Source organism: Mya arenaria, chromosome 2, assembly GCF_026914265.1.
Source record: "Mya arenaria isolate MELC-2E11 chromosome 2, ASM2691426v1".
NCBI classification, from domain to species: Eukaryota; Metazoa; Mollusca; class Bivalvia; order Myida; family Myidae; genus Mya; species Mya arenaria.
The window spans coordinates 32547170-32570582 of record NC_069123.1 but is presented as its reverse complement, the minus strand read 5'-3'; the positions used below and the strand labels follow the sequence as shown (position 1 = coordinate 32570582).

At 36.8% G+C, this 23413-nt stretch overlaps 1 protein-coding gene across 6 annotated transcripts in view; it reads left to right on the top strand.

Moving 5' to 3' along the window:
• Positions 1-742: 742 nt before the first annotated feature.
• The window catches only part of LOC128244990 (protein FAM13B-like), a 77870-nt gene continuing 55199 nt past the window's right edge, over positions 743-23413 (top strand). For 3 of the 6 annotated variants that reach the window (XM_052963212.1, XM_052963205.1, XM_052963176.1), the window contains exons 1-2: positions 6133-6268; positions 13418-13521. In XM_052963212.1, coding sequence (XP_052819172.1) covers positions 13462-13521 — 60 coding nt within the window. In that variant the 5' untranslated portion in view covers positions 6133-6268; positions 13418-13461. Of the gene's footprint in view, positions 867-2622; positions 2655-6132; positions 6269-6533; positions 6551-13417; positions 13522-23413 lie in introns of those variants that run through there. The other 3 variants (XM_052963190.1, XM_052963182.1, XM_052963197.1) reach the window with 3 other exon arrangements.

Here is a 23413-nt window from a genome sequence, read left to right as displayed (position 1 = left end):
TTTCCTTAAAACTATGATTGAATGTAAAATGCGAGCGTTTGAATTTTCCCGCAAACGGTGATAAACGCAATTACAATAGACAGGCATTTCAAATTAATTCAACTTTGTTTTTTTCATGATTTTAAATGACTCATGAATCTTATAAAAGTTGCAGTTTATTAATAATGAACTATTTTGGTTGATTTAAAAATGAAAATAATGTGCACAACATAAAAAACATCGATCCCTACTCGTTTATTTTCAGAAATATTCCAGTTTTGTGTACATTGTATTTGTGCTTAGCCTAAATATTGGTGGTTATTCGTTGAAAAAATAGCATGATCTTATTACGTTGAGACCAATTCTTTACTTTCTCTCGCCAAATTTGTATTTAAGCGCACGATTGATTACCCTAGTTTTATCATCAGGAAATGAAGGGGCATTAACAGATGAAGAGCAGTTTAGTTTATCTGCAGAATTAAAACATAAACAGTAGGACGCTTTCTAAAATATATTTAGTTTTTGTAGGCCACACCACAAAACATTTTTTTAAAGGCAAATTTTGCAAAATCCCAAACATAGGATTTTTTCTACTCTAAATTATAATCCGGCCTTGAAAAAAATAGACACATGAACAATTTCAGATTTTAGAGAACGTCTATTATTCTGGGACACAACATTTTAATGACTGCTCTTCGACCTTAGCAGTATTGGCCGATATGACTGAAATGAAAAAGATAAGAATGTAACGAGCATTTTCATTGGTCAATAATGAGTCCTTGACGTTTAGTCGAGTTAGCTAAAAACAAACTGAAACTCCTGGAATATTTAAACGATTTTGTGTGTTTGTCACTCGTTATATCTATACCCTTTGCTTTCAAAACAAGGTTTGTTATTGGTATTTTTATTTTATCTAGAGATGGAATATATCATATATTCACTTTTACACATTATTATAATTTATCAGAAACGCTGCATTCCGACATGTCCGAACTAAAATTTGTCACGAATTCCATTTCATCATGGATTCATGTTATTTGTTTCTCGTGTGAAGTGTTGCTCTGTTGTTTGTTGTTATATTTTAGTTTTTTGAACAACTTAATATTGCCATAAACTAATTTTTTTTTTACTTCTGCTTTAAAATTTAAAATGTTTCACTGACTTTGTTTTGGTGTGACTTTAACTTCAATGCAACACTTGTTTATAATATATGGGCTGAGATCTTGACAAGTGTATGAGCATCTAAAACACGGTATGAGCAAGTGAAGTGCTTGATGCTGAAATTTAAAGTGTCCACCATGTATCTACACTGTACATGTGATAAATAATTTAATTGTGTTATCACACAAGCCCGGCTGGACTGCAGCTTTAAATCGGTCTATGCTGGTAGTTATAACAGGAAAGCTGTTCCACTAAACTACTGTTCTTGGCAAAAAACAGATGACATTGACTTGGCAATGAAACAGGATGAACTTGATGGAATCTGGATATTAAGGAGATTGTTGCGGAAGATAAGTTAATAATTCATTTCGCTGACACATGTAGGATTGTATTGACCAGGGTATATTCCATACAAACCTTTGTGTGTTCAATACAAACCTTGGTCTGTTTCCCTGAATCTGTTTATCTGTGTCTTAAAAGTGGTACTGGAAGTGGAAAGGAAAAATACATCAATGAATTCATTCATTGTTTGCATATAAAAACAAAAATACTTGACAAGAATTCGAAAAGCATTACAGTCTTATTTGAGACATGTACATCTATCCATCTTTATGTTGGTGCCAGAGACGTAGTGTAAATTAGTCCCGTTTTCCATAACAGCCTGGTTCATTATGCCATGGTTTCGGTTTGGTCTATTATTGTTTTTGATATGCTTTACAGTCTCTAAAAATATTTTTGGTGAAACTACCTGGTATGACAAGCTTGTCCATGGACTGCACCTCAAAGATGGGCTCTATATACCAACAGAACTTAACTAAGATATTGGTCAGAACTATTCTTGAAGCCCATTTTATACTTAGGAGTGCAGTCAGTTTCACATCATTATTCCTCCCATCAATGATAATTTGATTGAGTCATATACTGTATTTCAGGTGTGCATCCTTCTGAAACCTCTGTATAACATTTTCAGTATTGCTCAAGTATCAACAAGAAATGATATCTTCTGAAGGATAGATAAACTCCTGTTTCAGTATTCCTTTGCTTGGTTGTTCCTATTGACCAGGACATTCTCAAGGGTCATAAGAGCTGGATTGACTGGATATATTGCTTGACAGCACTTGCTTGGTGTCATTGTTAACATATTTTAATTCAGTCTCCATCGCTGTCAAATAATTATACCTTCTAAACAGCTGAGTTGTGGGAGTACCTATGCACATTGTTCAATGTGATCTGATAGTCACTGAAAGCTTTCAGTCTACAAGCATGACTTGCGCACAATGCCAGGCTGTGTGCAACAAAGTGGATTTTCACAAGTCTGTTTTTTTCTCTCAGACTGACAGCTACGTCATGTACACCCACTTTTCAGCCTGTCATAACACTTTCACCATCACTCGCCATTGAAACAATCTAGACAGACTTCCTTGCAAGGTCAGTTTTTAATTTCTATGACTTCATTGTAATCACATGTACAAATAATTTCAGTGTGTCGGAAACCCCCCAGACAAAGTCATCAAGTAAGATACTGAACATTGACTTGGATCTTTCAGCAGTTTAAGTACTTTCTTGAATGTCAGTCACATCTAAGATTTCCTGAGTGACCTTATAATGCTCCAGATAACTAAAAGCATGTATATCAGGTTTTTCCTGAAGATAACCATTACCAGTATTTAAGTAACCATTAACAGTATTGAAGCATAATGGCTATTTTTTATTAGCATCCTTGTGATATCTACTGAACATGAGGGTCTCTTCACCTTTCACACTTATTTCAAACCACTCAGAGTCCTTAAACCACTCATCCCTAAACTTCCTTTTCACTTTTGACTTGGGAGTTCCCTGACTTTCGGACAAGTACACATCGTACGATACCCCTATTACGCTACTGCCCTATGCTTTGTTGTTGTGTCATAGACGATTTGGCTTGAAAAATCTTGTTATCATGAATAATTAATGAAGCAGTTTCATTGGTTCCGCAAGGTACTATATGTGCTTTCCTGTTGTAAAATATTCTGGCCGGGATTGAACCGGGTCCGACTGTTCAGTACAATAACTTATGAAAGCTGTCAAGACCACACCAAGTTATAAGGAACTTAAGATTTTTCAAGAAATTGGACCCTCAAACCTCCTTACCATGTTTAGAGCCTTTAATTTTGGTTTCTGGGGAAGGGGGCAGACTTCCTAATTTGCCTCTTCTCTAACAAAAAATCCTAGAACTGTCCTGATATGTAGTCAAATAAAGAATATAATATAAATCATTCATAAAGGTCAAGGTTCTTTCTTGAATTTGATTTTTTTTAGTCCAAATAAGAGCAGCCTCTTTTGGATTTAAAATGATTGAGTCTCAAAATAAACTCTCATATCAAAAGTTCTGAAATTGCCGAACCAAAAGAGGTGAGAACCCTGCAGATTAAGCTACTAAGTTGATGTTGGTACAACTGCAGATCATTGTAGACATAGCTGTATAAGATGGGTTTGACCTAAGATTGGACCAATCAAATGTTGTCAAGTAATCTTGATGTTTACATACACAGAAAATAAAAGGTTTTGATGCAGCTTTTGATCGCCTTCCCCCTGAATTTTGAAGTGGTTATAATATTTTATTTGCTCTTGGTAAATTATTTAAACAGAAATTGAAAAAAATAAAAGCTAAGCTAAAAAAATGCAAATCAACAGCAATTATTATTGGCTAATGAAATGCTGAATAACACTAAATCATAAATAGGAGCTAATGACCATAATTAAGTTTTCGCTGTATATTGAATGTACTTAGGCCAAAAAAAAAATACCTGTGTTTCCGTTGACATGGCATAAAAAAATAGGGTCGGTTGGTCGGGATTTTTTTTTTTTTTTTTACAATTTCCATATCATGCAATTTTCTGTTGAATCATAACAATTAGGTTATATCTAAGCGTTTCATAATTTACAAAAAGTCACAGAAAAACACCTTCGACTACCGTATTTTCCTTCCAATTTTGCCTATGAAATCTTTTTTTTTTTGTATACAATACTCGTTTATAAGTCGCGATCGGTTTTTAGAAAACAAATCCAGCACTTCAATTTCTACAGATCTGTGATAATGTTCTACCCAAACAGTCAGTTATCAACTAATTTGTTAATTTGCATGAGGGAAATCGCCGATTTTCTTGTCAACTGTGAGCTCCTTAAACTAGGCCTTCAAGTGGAGGTAGGTTAAAAATAGAATAAGTAAACGCGGAAATGGATTTATTTTACTTATCTTATTTTCGTACAATCAAAGTTTCATTCATATTTATAGTGAATTCAAACATTTCGGTCATTGTTATAAGATTCGTAGATGACGATTATTGATTATTATTTTTTCGATCGTATGGTATTTTCTTACCAGCCTAGGCGAAATCTTGGCAAACAAATGGGATCGTACGGTATCCGACTGACCGAATTAAATACAAACCATAGCCACGCGCCTTTGATATTATCTCCGCTCGTGTACTGACGTCACAAATAGTACCGTTTGATCTGCAGCCGACACATTCCAACAAATGTGTCGTTAACTTTCGAAGGTTTTTAATTGGATTTCAGTTGATGGGACTTATTTTTAATAAGGCGAAATAAATAACCATTGATAATTGCGGATAAATTAATGTAACGATTAGTGAAATGTGTATTGGAACCTGGCAAGTAGCCTGCATTAGATGGAGCAAAGCTTAATCGTAAGAAGCCTGCATGATATACGCAATGCCTAATCGTAAAAAGAAAGTTTTATTTTGGACATTAATAAATAACACCGCGAGCTATAATCCTAAATATTTTCATTTTAAAGACTGCAAAATATGTATCTTGTGATTAACCACGTGTTTGGACCGTAAACATGCGTTTGCCAATTTGAAGATATCGGACAGGGTTCGCCGCCCTCCGCCATTTGGTATTCCTGTTGACATAGCGTCTCGGTAATACATAATAAGGAATGAAAGTTTATTCTCCGGGTACATAGAAAGACAAAGAACGAAAATAATGACGATATATTTAAAAAAATTACGATAGAATTTTTTAATTTTTTTTACTTTTAAGTCTAAAAAAAAGATTAGGGTCAGCGAGGAAAAAATAGGGTCGGTCGGGTCACCGGAAACACAGGTATTTTTTTTTTTGGCCTTATATATACAGACACGTAAATACCATTGTGTACATAAAGTTCAGTCAAATGCCAAGCTTCAAAAATAAAATATCTGCTGAAATCAGAAAACTTATTTATTTCAGTTAAATAAAAGCGTTAACTGCTTTAAACCAATAGGTAATACTCGGTCAAAAGTGTGGTACTTTGTATACATGAGGTGTGATACTTTATATACATGAGGTGTGATACTTTATATACATGAGGTGTGATACTTTATATGCATGAGGTGTGATGCTTTATATGCATGTGTGTGATACTTTGTATACATGAGGACTGATACTTTACATACATGCGGTTTGATACTATATGTACATGAGATGTGACACTTTGTATGCATGAGATCTGATACTGATACCATGTATACATTAGTTTTGATACTTTATATACATGTTGTGCGCTACATTGTATACATGAGAATTATTTTATTGAGAGTATTATGAACATGGTAAATACCTTCCCGATAGCAGTGGCTCAACATGTCTCTTCAGATATTGAATAACGTCCAAGATTTAACGACCTAAATCAGATTACTTATTTTAACTGGCAAATCTTTTTGGCATTGACTTAAATTAAAATACATTAAAGTACATGAGTGTGAACTTTGCATAATTATGAGATTGATATTCTGAATGGTTGCACTTGATAAACAATTTAATGCATTCTTTGGAAGTGACTGTGTTTACGATGTACATGTTCATATAAATCTTGTTCCTGCTAAGGTGTGTAAGAAAATGCATCGGAAATCTGATCTGAGAACGGTTCATGTCATTCACGTCTAGCGCGACTTTTGTTATGTAAATGAAGTGTGTTTAATTAATAGATTCCTCCGGAGTGCTCTTAACAGACATGAAAACAGTTTAAATGTTGGCTGTGTGGTATTGATATGTTAATTAGATAGAGTTCCGCCAGTGTTTTTCCCATTGTTTGTTTTTTTTCTGAGCTCTGTGCAATGAATTGTATCAGGATTTAAGTGCGTTTGTAAGTAAAGCCTTATCTCTGACCATTTAAAGTAAAGTTTTTTTAATTACAACAGCTAGTTACATGTATTTGTAAATATCTGTTATTTGATATTCTATTTGGTTATGTAAATGTCGGTGAATTACAAGGTTTTATCGTATTGATGTGTAACTTTCGGTTTTAACTTTGCTTAGAATGTATTTAAATGTCATTCATAATGATATAATAGAAATCTATTTTAATGCCATAGTCTTCCTGTTTCTAGAAGACAATTATAAAATACACTGTAGATCAAATTTTCAGGTATGTGTTTCATATATCATTAAGCATTTGTATTTATAATTAGTGACATGTTGGTATCGCAAAACTTGCAAAAATAAAATTATCCAAGGAAATTATCACTTCAGATATCATTTATAAATAGTTTTAATATACATGTGTATTCCTATTTATACATCCCGGGTTTATTTTATGAATATTTTGCTTATTAACGAAAGAAGGTGTAGGGGGATGCATTGGGGACTTAAGAGTTAAAGACAGTGGGTTATTATTCCCAACGGCTGGGCATATGACAGTCCTGGAGACTGCCACCCAGGAAAACAGACTTGACTTGATTTTCTTTCAATGCATAGAACACAAACCCAGAGGTTTTTGACACTTTTAATTTCCCTGCTCCTGGGATGAGATTTAGATAACAGTGTGTGTAAACCACGTGATAAATTGCGTCATAAATGTTACGTCGGAACGGCAATATTTTGCTTTGAATGAAGACTTTAAACAAAGATAACTTCACTATTTCTTCACCATTTTAAATGAAACATAGCGCAGTCTACGCCGCATACGGAACCCTGCATTTGGTCTTTTACCAGAGTTTGATTGAGAGTTTAGTTTCTTAAAACATTTCAAAAAACCTATTCACAACGCGGCCGTCTGACGGAGCACTGTCAAAACATTATTTTGGAAACAGGTTAGTCGAAGTGTCTGATGTTCAAACTAATCACCTTATCAAACTTCGGTAAGAAAAAGAAGGTGGGGCTCTTTAAGCGGCATAGGCTGCCCTTTGTTTTACTTAAAATGGTGTAGTAAAAGAAAAGTTATCTTTGATTCAAGTCTTTATTTTAAGCAAAATGTTGCCTTCCGACGTAGCATATATGACGTAATTTATCAAGTGGTATACACACACTGGATAACAACTCTGCAGTTTTGTCTTAATTCCTGTGGTCCAACCCACTTCAGGGGCTGATCCAGCATTTGACGTAAGAGTGGGCGTACATACAGGCCTAACCTTTTGACTTGCACCCCTCCCCCGGATCTGGAAATTTTATTTGGTTTACTTGGACGATTTTAGGGGCTATTTAGGATGATAATCTAGCTGCACAATTAAAATATTATTCACCTATGTTATCTGCGTAATCTGGAATACCCTAGGAAAGATTTATTTCATGTTACTGTTTCATTGCTCCGGAAGTTGGCACAGACTTGCAGAATGTTTTATGCGACACGGCTTTTCCAGAACACAATAAAATGTTATTTTGTCAGATAAAAAATAGGAGCAGTCACTTAAAATAAATTTAACTATTTTTGGAACATTTTCTGAGAAATAGATGCAGCAAGTCAGTTGAACAAAACATCAATTCTGTATTGTCTTACATGGCGGATAATTAACTGATATATTTGAGAGAAAAGTTCAATTAGGCCAGAGTTTTTTTTATTTTTCGTTTTACGGGAAAATTTAAAAAAATAAGCGTCAGGAGGAGGGAATAGAATTTAGAAAAAGATGTCCAAAAATGAGCGTCGAGAAAAATAAATAAAAATAAGATGGATTTTCCGTATTTTTTTCTTTTTCGGAATAATTTATAGAATGTATGTTTTGAAGTTGTGCACAGTTGTTTTGTACTCCATACAGCCTGTTATATTATATAATAGATCTGTATAATAAAGTCAAAACAAGATGTCATTTTCACAAGTAGCCACAATAATGCACCAGTCAATTGTAACCACGCCCCCTCCTTCCAGGTCCAGCTAATAGCGGGGACTTTGACTTTCAGCCCAGCCAATCCTTAGTAAAATTCCCGCCATGCAGAGACCAAGTACTGGTCAAATCCCTGCCAAATTCCCCCTCACTTCGAGGTAAGGCCCTGTCCCCACTATTTTCGGCGCAAAAACAAAACCACCGCATTCACTAGGCACTGTGGGGCCACCTGGAAGGTAAAAACACGGCCCATTTCTTTCTTTATCCCCTATATACCCAAGGACCTTGGGGGCCATGGTTACAATTGACTGGTGCATAATCTGCACGTTTAAGGAACTTTTTTTAACATTTGGATATTCATTTTACTCCCTAAATGCCACAAGTCAACTGATTCACACCAGTGAAAATATATTCTTCAACTGTAACTCCACAGTATTAAACACTGCACGGTCAAATAAAAATTACACATAAATTATTATATATATGCATGATTTTAATATGAGCATCTATACTTTTGTAGTGCTTTTAATAGTCACTGAAACTCGTACTAGCAAAACATAAGGCATCTGGCATATTGTTTGTGTCTAAAATGTTGATTTATATCATTTTGGGTTCATATATTGAGATAAACAACACATCTGAAGAAATTTAATGTCTTTGAGAAACAAGAAAAGAAACAAGGATTGTTACTCAAACTTACCAGATTTCACAGTAGAGTCCATTTTTTATAGTTTCTTAATCAACATACAAACAATCCATCTTAAAATGGGTGACATGAAAAGAGGAGCCATTCTTCGGTCGACTGATCACCCTCCGAGGGCCTTAAATTCAAACTCCGAGGAAGGCGGACAGTCGATAAAATCATTGTGTTGGCCGCGATAGCAAAAATCCGCGGAGGGAAACGGAAAGTGGGTCTAACTCGTTGAGTGTACTGTACAAACAATCCATTTTAAAATGGGTGACTTGAAAAGAGGAGCCATTATGCCCATTAAAATGGTATGCGATATGTTGGTATAACTTTATTGTCTTAAGACAAACAAGCCAAATCCAATGTCACATTCTCGTCTTTTTCTGTTGTCACTGTCAGAAACTGTACAGCAAATTCCAATTATCAGTGTTTCCCCGTGTAAACCGGTCTACACACAGAAATATTTAAGAAATTTTATGCTTTGGTATAAAGAAAATACAATTACGTTCCGAAATATCACAAAATGACAAACGCACTGATTTTATGAACAACAGCGTATCAGTCTTCAAACTAAATCCTCTTTCGTAAAAGGCGGCCATTTTCCTTACAAGCGCTTAGATGATGATAATAAGCAAGTTTTAAGTTTCATTTTCATCGTGGCATATACATGTAATATGCATGTGATATCACAAAACAATGTAACATATTTCAGTTGACATCATGAGCACAAACCGCCGGCTTCCGCCATCTTGGAAATTGTGCGCGATAATTTTTGTTGTTGTGAAATTAGCATTAGGTTAAATAACGGAGATCGAAAAAATGGGCGGCGGAAAAAAAAAAATAAAGTTAGGAATTTGAATCTTTTTCTTATTTGGGTTTTGCAATATTTAGGTACGGCCCTCCCATAAAACGAAAAATAAAAAAACTCCTTACTGCATAATTGTTCTCAGATCCAACTTACCTTGTGAAAAATGAACACTAACAGCTGGCGTATAGATAACCTCTTTTCTTCTTGATCATTTCAAGGTTAATTACTTTGTACCTCACAGTTCAGTTTTTAGTGTTTTCTATCATACAGTTACCTTAAATAAAAAAAGTTAGAAAAAATTCAGGAAGTAATTAAATTTTGAAGTTACTACTTATAATAGCTGCCATGTTTATGTTAGAGATCAATTTCGGCGATGTACAGAAAATAAAGCGGGCATACCTCGGCATGTGGACTCTCACTTAATTAGTGTTTGTTATTGCACTTAGCAGAAGCGATCTACACAATCATACAGATAATAAATGAACAGAAAATTTGAAAAATCCTACATAAGGCCTAAAAAAATAATTTTGGTTAGGGTAAATACATCCTTTTTAAAAGTAGGTAGGTTTTTTTTATGCCCCCTTTTGAAAAAAGTGGGGTATATTGTTTTGCACATGTCGGTCGGTCGGTCGGTCGGTCGGTCGGTCTGTCTGTCTGTCGGTCGGTCGGTCGGAATACCAAATGGTTTCCGATCAATAACTTGAGAACGCTTTGACCGAGGGACCTCATACTTGGTATGTGTATTGGTCATCACCAGCAGATGAACCCTATTGATTTTGAGGTCAGTGGGTCAAAGGTCAAGGTCAGTGTGACCTTTACATGAAAAACGGTTTCCGATCAATAACTTGAGAACGCTTTGACCCAGGAACCTCATACTTGGTAGGTGTATTGGTCATGACCAGCAGATGAACCCTATTGATTTTGAGGTCAGTGGGTCAAAGGTCAAGGTCAGTGTGACCTTAACATGAAAAACGGTTTCCGATCAATAACTTGAGAACGCTTTGACCCAGGGACCTCATACTAGGTAGGCTTATTGGTCATGACCAGCAGATGAACCCTATTGATTTTGAGGTCAGTGGGTCAAAGGTCAAGGTCAGTGTGACCTTTACATGAAAAACGGTTTCCGATCAATAACTTGAGAACGCTTTGACCCAGGAACCTCATACTTGGTAGGTGTATTGGTCATGACCAGCAGATGAACCCTATTGATTTTGAGGTCAAAGGTCAAGGTCAGTGTGACCTTAACATGAAAAACGGTTTCCGATCAATAACTTGAGAACGCTTTGACCCAGGGACCTCATACTAGGTAGGCTTATTGGTCATGACCAGCAGATGAACCCTATTGATTTTGAGGTCAGTGGGTCAAAGGTCAAGGTCAGTGTGACTGTAAGCTGAAAAAAGGTTTTCTGATTGTCCATATTTTATTTTCTTATATAGTAGACAGTAGAAATTTATATGTCACTAAATGCATGAGTTGAAGTATCAGTTTTCAGTGAACATCTAGTTTAATTATGCCCCCCTTCGAAGCAGAGGGGTTATATAATTGCTTTGCACATGTCGGTCGGTCTGTTGGAAGACCAAAGCTTGTCCGAGTGATAACTCAACAATTCCCGGACCTATGGTCATCAAACTTGACATGAAGATTAGGTATGACCAGTAGATGACCTGCCTCATATGCATCCAATGACAAATCAGCTGTCATTTCAGTCCATGCATATTTCATTCAATTGTCCAAATATTTCTGGCAACTTGGCGCTCAGGGGGCATAATGTTTGACAAACATCTCTTGTTTTATAAGGCTTTATATAAGAATGTCATTTGTATCATTGGAGAATGGTGTTAAAGTTGTCTTCTGTATAAGCATTTTAAGGTTTTAAACCAAAAAAAATAATTTGTTTTTCTTTTATTTTTCAAACTGACTATTAAAATGTTTGTGTCGGCGTCGATTCCATAGGTAGGGTCTGATAGCCCGAACCAAATGTATTTTTTTTAGGCCCTATGGAAAAATAGACTGACTTTGAAACTAATTTTTGGTGCATTTGTCAGGATCAATCTTCTTGTAACCAGAACTGGGTTTCATTTTGAGCGGTCATGAGAATATACAAATAGTAAGAGTCAAACGCACAACCTCTTGTGTGAGAGGCTGACACCTTTACTACTACTGTACTAGATCACTCTCATCCTCATGTGTGAATGCTGAGAAAATTGTTTTACAGGAACATTTCCTTGATATTAATGTTTCTCATTTATTATAAAAAGCTGAAATATGTGTAAAATTATAGTATAAATCATGTTTGCTTAGATGAGAGTCACATGAATATTACTCAGACCTAAAAAAAATACATTTGGTTCGGGTTTCCCGTCATACGAAAAAGGCGCCGACCTTGTGTGGGTTTTAATATGTAGTTTAAAACCTTTACAGTTTTATGCAGAAGATTACTTTAACACCATTTTCCAGTTATGACAATTACATTCTTATATAATGCCTAATGAAAAAAAATGAAAAGCCTACCTATACCCTTCCTGTTTTTAAAAAGGATGTAACCCTAACAAAACCATTTTTATTCCCCGAAAGTGGGCATATTAAAATCGCACCGTCCGTCCTTCTGTCCGTCCGTCCGTCCGTCCGTCTGTCCTACTCAATAACTCAGAATATTATGGACAGATTTTAATATAACCTGCCACATGTGTTTGGCATACCAAGACGACGTGTCACGTGAAGAACCATGTCCCTACCTCTAAGGTCAAGGTCACACTTAGGTGTTTATTTCCAATGGAATGCTGCATATAAGGACATAGAGTATAGGTTGTCGTGTCCAGGCTGTAACTTTCCCTTGTATGGAAAGGTTTTAAAATAACTTGCTACATGTGTTCGGCATACAAAGACAATGTGTCGCATGCAAGAACCGTGTCCCAACCTCTAAGGTCAAGGTCACACTTAGGTGTTTATTTCCAATGGAATGCTGCATATAAGGACATAGAGTATAGGTTGTCGTGTCCAGGCTGTAACTTTCCCTTGTATGGAAAGGTTTTAAAATAACTTGCTACATGTGTTCGGCATACAAAGACAATGTGTCGCATGCAAGAACCGTGTCCCAACCTCTAAGGTCAAGGTCACACTTAGGTGTTTATTTCCAATGGAATGCTGCATATAAGGACATAGAGTATAGGTTGTCGTGTCCGGGCTGTAACTTTCCCTTGTATAGACAGATTTTAAAATAACTTGCCACATGTGTTCGGCATACCAAAATGACGTGTCACATGCAAGAACCGTGTCCCTACCTCTAAGGTCAAGGTCACACTTAGGTGTTTATTCACAATGGAATGCTGCATATAATGACATAGAGTATAGGTTGTCGTGTCCAGCCTGTTACTTTTCCTTGTATGGACAGATTTTAAAATAACTTGCCAGATGTGTTCGGCATACCAAGACGACGTGTCGCGTGCAAGATCCGTGTCCCTATTTCTTAGGTCAAGGTCACACTTAGTGTTGATTCCCAATGGAATGCTGCATATAACGACATAGAGTATAGGTTGTCGTGTCCGGGCTGTAACTTTCCCCTGTATGGACAGGTTATTTAATTTTTGGCCTAATAATGAACAGCTGAAATGAGTAATAAAGGTTTAAATCATGTTTGTTTAGATGAGATTGGCTTGAATATTATTCATTCAATATTATAAGAAATCCATTTCTATTTTCAGTGTGCCATACATAGTGCCTAGGGATGTGTTTTCTGGGCTGAGCGATGAAAATTCCCACCCTTCACAGTACTGAACCTACCACTGTCAAACACAAGAGCCATTTTGTAAGTAAAGTTTTGAGCAAATTTGGGGGAAACTGAATAGTGTCATGCAAGGATGTAATAAAATATCCAGTAACCCTTCAATCGGACTGAATTGCATGATCTTATTTAGGTAAAATCTGTCTTTGAGCTGTTCAAATCTGTATTGTAAATGATTTTGAATTCAAAAATATCTATTTATAGCTCAGCCAATAAGAAGCTCTGTACAACTGAGTTAATTTTAGAGTTAACTCCCTTTTCAAAATGGAACATCTATATGCTGCATCAGATTTACACATTTTTTTAAAAGTACATGAATTGGCTGATATGAAAACATTGAAAAGTGTATCTTATAAAACTGAATTGTAGACGTTGATGCCAAAAAACTGACAAAACTCTCAATCTGGGAGAGTGCAGATTTAAGATTCAGAGTTGATCACACATTTTAACAGTAGTAGAATTGTTTTCGGGTATCAGTAGGAAAAAATGAATTATGATGATTTAAAAAGTTTAAAACACAGCCAATTAAAGAAAACTAGTTAATTCTTTTGTTTGGTTCGAGTTAGTTGAATCTTTATTGATTGGTCAATATTTATGCAAAATTAGATTGCTTGCATTTTTCAAACTAATCTAAAGATAATCTGCGTATAGCTTATCCAGTTTTATACAATTTGCCCCTGAATTTGTGTTATGTTAAAAAGTCCCTGTTGACTATTTTCATTTAAAACATTGTAGCTGTGTTTTATTTTGAACAAATAATGCACTTGCTGAATCGGAAAAGCAACAACGCATTTTAATATTCTTCCTGTTCCAAGGTCATTATCCCTCTGGCTCTCTGTTCCTGTTCTCTCTCAGCAAGACGCAATTTCCTTAGATCACGTATAACAGGTTTCGCCAAGATATGGGTTTAATGTAATAAATTGTGGCTATTTCTAGCTTGAATCTATATAGATCTACTCTATATTTCTCAATGATTTATAATCACGTATAATTGGCAGACATGTTATGATTAAAAAGATGTAGAAAACAATAATTGCTTTATTCAAGAGAGACAGGTTGGAGTCGTTTTTTTTGTCTGCTTTTATAATATTGAACAATTTCATCAACTTTATATATATATATATATCTGTTTATTGCAACACTGGAAGTGAATTTGACCGATACTGTATACTTCTGTTTGCAAATAAACTTAGTGAAATGTGCTTGTCAATTAGTGAAACAAAGCATGTTACAGTGCAATTGCACTGATGAAGCACTTATTACTGTGATCGAAATTAGCACAAGCCTGTAAGACCTGCACTGTTAAAATGCGGTAAAATGCTTTCCAGGCTTGCTCAAATTCTGGGTTTTATACAGCAGGCCTTGTTCAAACATATAATGCCAAGCTAGTATATGAAATCGGGCTTGTTCAACCAAAAGACTCATTTCCATGACTGATGAAGAGGTCATTACTTATACTGCCAAAATTAGAGACCGGTTTTAAATTGTGTTTAAAGTCACTGCGATGCGTTGGTATATATTTGTTCAGTCTGTTGTGAGCTGTAAATGATATAAGTGGTTTTGATACTTTTACATCCAAAACTGGCAACATGTTGATATTCTGAGACTTAATCGTTCGATAAAGGAATCATTGGGTGGAGTAAACAATGCCACAAATATTGCAATGCCTCAAAACCTAAAATGCTGATATCATTTGCAAACATGACTTTACTTTGTATGCTATTTTTTGAAAGAAAGGAAACATACTTATATTTACCGTAAATGTCCTATTAAATGTCCATGCCCTATAAGACGCGCCGTATTATGGTGGGTCTATATTCTAATTTTGTGACATGAACAATGAAAACCTTGACCTTGAACCCCAAAAGATGTGAAAAGTCCCGATGAAAAGATTTCTTATGGCCGCCATCTTGGGCACCTGCTGACGTTGTGCATTTATGCAGGATTCTCAAAAAGACACGTTTAGGGCACATTTAATAGGACATATACGATATGACAATTTTTTTTTTAAGATTTCTTAAAGTGACAGAAGAGGGAAGGCATTTTATTTTGATATATAGAACAAGTTCAAAATTTGAAAATCAATTTTACTGATTAAACCCTTGTAAAATTCATGTACAAAATAGATGATTGCATTTCCATTTTGCACCGAAGAATTCCTGCGAGCATAACTTGAAGCTACGATTTGATTGGCTGGTTGAAGTGAAACAAAATGTTCATGTTTGGATGCCTTGCAGGAATACGAGCCTGCCAGTCTTCAGTAGTTAGCTCCACATGATACGTAAAAGAATACATCACAATTGCTGACGCGGCAGTCAGTTTCCTAGCAAGACTTTCATGCTTTAAGTCTATTACCAACAGTAGATCTATATCAAGATGTAGAGATCTTTTTTAGTTTATTAATCATTTTTTTCTGCAAGAAACTCAATCTTGCAAACTATATCACCATTATTATACATTGAATGAAAAGCTAATGCATTTTCTTTTTTTTCCTGCAAGTCTGATCACATACCATATTAAGACCAGCGTCCTTTTATATTGAAGCATTCACGTCTCTTTGAAATAATGCAGGGACATAATGAAAAGCCCTGTGCAATTTACAGGGAAAGATTGCTGAATTAACAGTTTGTCTGGCTGAAATGACATTAGTTTCTAGGAAGTGATAATAACTTTTTTGTACTGAATTACCACATTTTCTTGTCGCAGTTTTGAAATACTTAATTATTTTTTTGAAGCTCTGAGTGTCTATATTCGGAAGAAAAAGTCTGATATATATTGTCATATTCGGTAGATTCTTTGGCATCATGCTATATCCAAAAAAATCTTAAATGTTTGTCATAACTTGAAAACAGTTTAAAATTTATAAGGCATGAAACATGGTACTGATCATGTTGACTTTGACTAAAGGCTTGCAATATACCAAGTTCCATAATCCTGGCTGAAATGCATGTTGTCAGAGATACAAAGATGTTTCTTGAGTAATTAATAAAAAGGGGATAAACGTTGGCATCCATGGGTTGTCCTCTGGTATTGTAACAGAAAAAATATTGACAAAAGAAACATGGAAGGAGAACAAGGGCCATTTCATCAGGAATCCTATATATAAGAATGTTATTTTCTCATTATTGGAGAATGGTGTTAAAGTTATCTTCTGTATAAAGCTTTAAAGGTTTTAAACTACATATTATCAATTAATAACACACTTAAAATATTTATATTTTTTTAATTTTTATTTTTTTTTATTTTTACCAACTGACTTTGAAAACAGTATGGTCAGCAGCCTATTTTGTAGGTAGGGTCAGGTTTCTCTAACCAAAAGTTTATTTTGATTGTTTAAAAAAGCTCTGCAAGATACAAAATGGCTTCTAGAATCTGAAATACAGATCACGTTTTACGTTTATTCGTATGCCCATATGTAATTTTGCAAAGTAATGTAGTAATGTCACCTTGGTTTCTTTCAATCATGTGTGATGGCGATGTTAAAGTCTACTCAGGCACATTGAAGTGCAAACATACACGATAGGCTTGATTCTTAACACAGAACTTAATTGATTAAAAACACAGCATGGCACTTACTTCCCTTTGCAAATTAAAAAAACAACACACTTCATGGGAAATCACTGGTAAGGAGTTTAAGTGATAATACCCAGGTTTATTGACAATCTTCAATTTGATCAAAACAGATGTTCCTGAAACAGTTGTAAATTAATTGTAGTTATGGTATACCCTGATTTGTTATTGTAATAGGCGCGTTATTGTAATAGGCGCATTTTCAAGTGTATTTATAAAAGCCAGTTGAAACTCTTATATGCAGCTCTTTACAATTCTTAAAGAAATGGTCAAAATGGCAAAAGTATTTAATAAGTCATTCTTTTTAGTCAAAATTAATTTATAATGTGAATGCTTCGATGTCGTATATCTTTTTCAACTAATGGGTTCCCTGTTTTGTTTCCTAGTAATTCAAATTCAGTTTGGCAGGTCAAGTAGGTCTTTTTCTATGCAAACATTATTGATAAACTGTTATTTTTTTTCTTAAGTAAAGAAAGACTGATATTTCTTTTGGACGATGATAGTATTTAGGTTGAGGTTCTATTTTTTCCCAAAACAAACCACTCAAAAAACTGTTAACGAAGGAACTTGATGAAGCACTGCTAATCCGTTAATTTGTACAAATGACGTAACTGTTAATCTGATAGTTTATATAAGGGTACGGCATGGTTGGTTTTAAAAGAACCTATGATACCTGAAGTGTTTGTTAGGTAATTTAGGTAAAACTGTCATCAGTCATTTATGGTATCAAATGAGCAACATTGTGAATTTTGGATGCCTCAGGTGACCCCATATAAATATTTTGAGTTTTATACATGGAGAAAGAACAGGTAAAAATTGAATGTTTTATCTTAGTTGAAATAAAAAAAAAAAAATGCAATGGTGCATCAATGATTTGTCAGCATCTATAGAGCAACATTTGTCAGCATCTATAGTGCAACATTTGTCAGCATCTATAGAGCACCATTTGTCAGCATCTATAGAGCAACATTTGTCAGCATCTATAGTGCACCATTTGTCAGCATCTATAGTGCACCATTTGTCAGCATCTATAGAGCAACATTTGTCAGCATCTATAGTGCACCATTTGTCAGCATCTATAGAGCAACATTTGTCAGCATCTATAGAGCAACATTTGTCAGCATCTATAGTGCACCATTTGTCAGCATCTATAGTGCACCATTTGTCAGCATCTATAGAGCAACATTTGTCAGCATCTATAGAGCAACATTTGTCAGCATCTATAGTGCACCATTTGTCAGCATCTATAGAGCAACATTTGTCAGCATCTATAGTGCACCATTTGTCAGCATCTATAGAGCAACATTTGTCAGCATCTATAGAGCAACATTTGTCAGCATCTATAGTGCACCATTTGTCAGCATCTATAGTGCACCATTTGTCAGCATCTATAGAGCACCATTTGTCAGCATCTATAGAGCAACATTTGTCAGCATCTATAGTGCACCATTTGTCAGCATCTATAGAGCAACATTTGTCAGCATCTATAGTGCACCATTTGTCAGCATCTATAGTGCACCATTTGTCAGCATCTATAGAGCAACATTTGTCAGCATCTATAGAGCAACATTTGTCAGCATCTATAGTGCACCATTTGTCAGCATCTATAGAGCAACATTTGTCAGCATCTATAGTGCACCATTTGTCAGCATCTATAGAGCAACATTTGTCAGCATCTATAGTGCACCATTTGTCAGCATCTATAGAGCAACATTTGTCAGCATCTATAGTGCACCATTTGTCAGCATCTATAGAGCAACATTTGTCAGCATCTATAGTGCACCATTTGTCAGCATCTATAGAGCAACATTTGTCAGCATCTATAGTGCACCATTTGTCAGCATCTATAGAGCAACATTTGTCAGCATCTATAGTGCACCATTTGTCGGCTTCTATGGTACACCAATTGTCGGCATCTATTGTGCACCAATTGTGGGCATCTATGGTGCACCAATTGTCGGCATCTATTAGTGCACCAATTGTCGATATCTATGGTGCACCAATTGTCAGAATCGATCTATTGTGCACCAATTTTGGGCATATATGGTTCACCAATTGTCGGCATATATGCTGCACCAATTGTCGGCATCTATGGTTCACCAATTGTCAGCATCAATCTATTGTGCACCAATTTTGGGCATCTATGGTTCACCAATTGTCGGCATATATGGTTCACCAATTGTCGGCATCTATGCTGCACCAATTGTCGGCATTTATGGTTCACCAATTGTCGGCATCTATGGTTCACCTATTGTCGGCATCTGTGGTTCACCTATTGTCGGCATCTGTGGTTCACCTATTGTCGGCATTTATGGTTCACCAATTGTCGGCATCTGTGGTTCACCTATTGTCGGCATTTATGGTTCACCAATTGTCGGCATCTGTGGTTCACCTATTGTCGGCATTTATGGTTCACCAATTGTCGGCATCTATGGTTCACCTATTGTCGGCATTTATGGTTCACCAATTGTCGGCATCTATGGTTCACCTATTGTCGGCATTTATGGTTCACCAATTGTCAGCATCTGTGGTTCACCAATTGTCGGCATCTGTGGTTCACCTATTGTCGGCATCTGTGGTTCACCAATTGTCGGCATTTATGGTGCACCAATTGTCGGCATCTATGGTACACCTATTGTCGGCATCTGTGGTTCACCTATTGTCGGCATCTATGGTACACCAATTGTCGGCATCTGTGGTTCACCAATTGTCGGCATCTATGGTACACCAATTGTCGGCATCTATGGTACACCAATTGTCAGCATCGATCTATTGTGCACCAATTTTGGGCATCTATGGTTCACCAATTGTCGGCATCTATGGTTCACCAATTGTCGGCATCGATCTATTGTGCACCAATTTTGGGCATCTATGGTGCACCAATTTTGGGCATCTATGGTGCACCAATTTTGGGCATCTATGGTGCACCAATTTTGGGCATCTATGGTTCACCAATTGTCAGCATCGATCTATTGTGCACCAATTTTGGGCATCTATGGTTCACCAATTTTGGGCATCTATGGTACACCAATTGTCGGCATCTGTGGTTCACCAATTGTCGGCATTTATGGTACACCAATTGTCGGCATCTATGGTACACCAATTGTCGGCATCGATCTATTGTGCACCAATTTTGGGCATCTATGGTGCACCAATTTTGGGCATCTATGGTTCACCAATTTTGGCATCGATCTATTGTGCACCAATTTTGGGCATCTATGGTGCACCAATTGTCGGCATTTATGGTTCACCAATTGTCGGCATCTGTGGTTCACCAATTGTCGGCATTTATGGTTCACCAATTGTCGGCATCTGTGGTTCACCAATTGTCGGCATCTATGGTACACCAATTGTCGGCATCTGTGGTTCACCAATTGTCGGCATCTATGGTACACCAATTGTCGGCATCTGTGGTTCACCAATTTTGGGCATCTATGGTACACCAATTGTCGGCATCTGTGGTTCACCTATTGTCGGCATCTATGGTACACCAATTGTCGGCATCTGTGGTTCACCTATTGTCGGCATCTATGGTACACCAATTGTCGGCATCTATGGTACACCAATTGTCGGCATCGATCTATTGTGCACCAATTTTGGGCATCTATGGTGCACCAATTTTGGGCATCTATGGTGCACCAATTTTGGGCATCTATGGTGCACCAATTTTGGGCATCTATGGTTCACCAATTGTCAGCATCGATCTATTGTGCACCAATTTTGGGCATCTATGGTGCACCAATTTTGGGCATCTATGGTACACCAATTTTGGCATCGATCTATTGTGCACCAATTTTGGGCATTTATGGTTCACCAATTGTCGGCATCTGTGGTTCACCTATTGTCGGCATTTATGGTTCACCAATTGTCGGCATCTATGGTTCACCTATTGTCGGCATCTGTGGTTCACCAATTGTCGGCATCTATGGTACACCAATTGTCGGCATCTGTGGTTCACCAATTGTCGGCATCTATGGTTCACCAATTTTGGGCATCTATGGTACACCAATTGTCGGCATCTGTGGTTCACCTATTGTCGGCATCTATGGTACACCAATTGTCGGCATCTGTGGTTCACCAATTGTCGGCATCTATGGTACACCAATTGTCGGCATCTATGGTACACCAATTGTCGGCATCGATCTATTGTGCACCAATTTTGGGCATCTATGGTGCACCAATTTTGGGCATCTATGGTGCACCAATTTTGGGCATCTATGGTGCACCAATTTTGGGCATCTATGGTTCACCAATTGTCAGCATCGATCTATTGTGCACCAATTTTGGGCATCTATGGTGCACCAATTTTGGGCATCTATGGTACACCAATTTTGGCATCGATCTATTGTGCACCAATTTTGGGCATCTATGGTGCACCAATTTTGGGCATCTATGGTGCACCAATTTTGGGCATCTATGGTGCACCAATTTTGGGCATATATGGTGCACCAATTGTCAGCATCGATCTATTGTGCACCAATTTTGGGCATCTATGGTGCACCAATTTTGGGCATCTATGGTTCACCAATTGTCGGCATCGATCTATTGTGCACCAATTTTGGGCATCTATGGTGCACCAATTTTGGGCATCTATGGTTCACCAATTGTCGGCATCTATGCTGCACCAATTGTCGGCATTTATGGTTCACCTATTGTCGGCATCTATGGTACACCAATTGTCGGCATCTGTGGTGCACCATTTGTCAAATTCAGCAGTTGACAGGCTACCAGCTGGTCATAAGCAGTGCACTTTTGAATTTGCACTTGATGTTTTTATGCTTCTGTTAGAGGACATATTAAACTAACACCGCCTGTCCTTTCTTTTCATGTCCAGGCTGTAAATTTGTGATGCAAGGAGGGATTTTAAAATGAATTCGCACTTTTGTTTGTTATATAAAGATGAGGTGTCACATGTAAGACACAAGATCTCACCTCCTCTTACTGTAAGTTGAACGCCAGAGTTAGGTGTTCAGCCATTATTAAATGCTGCATTCATATTCAGTATAGTTGGTCATGACCGGGTTTTTACCTTGTGAATTACAGAGGGATTGTTAATTAAATTAGCACCTGTGTTCAGTTATAATAGCCCTTCCTGAATGTAGGCATATTTGTAATTGCATAATCCATTGAGCTGGATGACACATCAGGGACATTCATCACTTACTGTGACAGCTCTTGTTTTCAATATGTATAATCTATTTACAATGTTTACCTTTGCTAGACAGTCAAAAGTCACTGACCATCTGGAGAGGAATATAGATCATGTTCCCTGTCATGTTTAGACCATATCTCCGCCAAACGCCACAAATCTTGTTTGGCTTGGATTTCCCTTGATGGAATTGTTTGTCTCACTGGCACTTGATGGGCCATTCATCTTTCTGATGGACGATTATATCCATATTTTGTTTCTTTTGGAGGCTGCACTGTGCAAAATGGAATTTCTGTTCCTTTGACACTATTGATTTGCCTTTGTATATATTTTGATTTTTGAAATTGTTGGTATCGCCCTAGCAAGTCCAGTTTTGCATAATGTTTTTCTTACAGTAGTTAATAAAATAACTTGAAATTAAAGCTTCTATTGCAAATTGTAGGTTTGGTTTATGCTACTTTATTTTTAGCTCAATTTTGTAGACAGCTGAAAAATAATATAATTTACTCTTGAGTCCAGGGGCACAAACCATTTAATACCGTATCTTTTTTGATAGGTCATGATAAAGCATCTTAGGACAGGATCGAACCCATAACCTCTTGGATGATAAGCCGAGACCTATACCACTGGTCCACTCTCACCCTGGTGGCATTTGAACCCTGGCCAGCACTATACCTCTTAAACAGGGATGTGATTTGTCCGCGGATTCGCGGAATTCCGCGGGTCTAATTGCCCCAGGGACCCCCCCCCCCCCCCCAAAAAAAAAAAAATTTTTTTTTTTTAGATGATTAAGAGATACTAGTGTGCTTGTGTGCTTAAGAGTTAATATCCCAGTTTGCTTCAAATTTAAAGCCAGAAGAACCCTCAAAAGAGCTTCTAAAAAGCCAGTTTTTCTTCTACGGCAGTGTGCTTTTGACCCCAAAAGTGCCCCAAGACCCCATGGCCGAAATGGTTTCAGCCCTCCAGCTGCCAGGTCAATCACATCCCTGTTAAACTAAAGGCAGACACCTATACCAGTTGACTACTCTCATGGTGGATGGGATCTAACCCACAACCCCTTTGATTAAAGGCAGACACCTTTACCACAAGACCACACTCACAAGTGTGGGGATCTAACCCACAACCCCTTTGATTAAAGGCAGACACCTTTACCACAAGACCACACTCACCAGTGTAGGGATCTAACCCACAACCTCT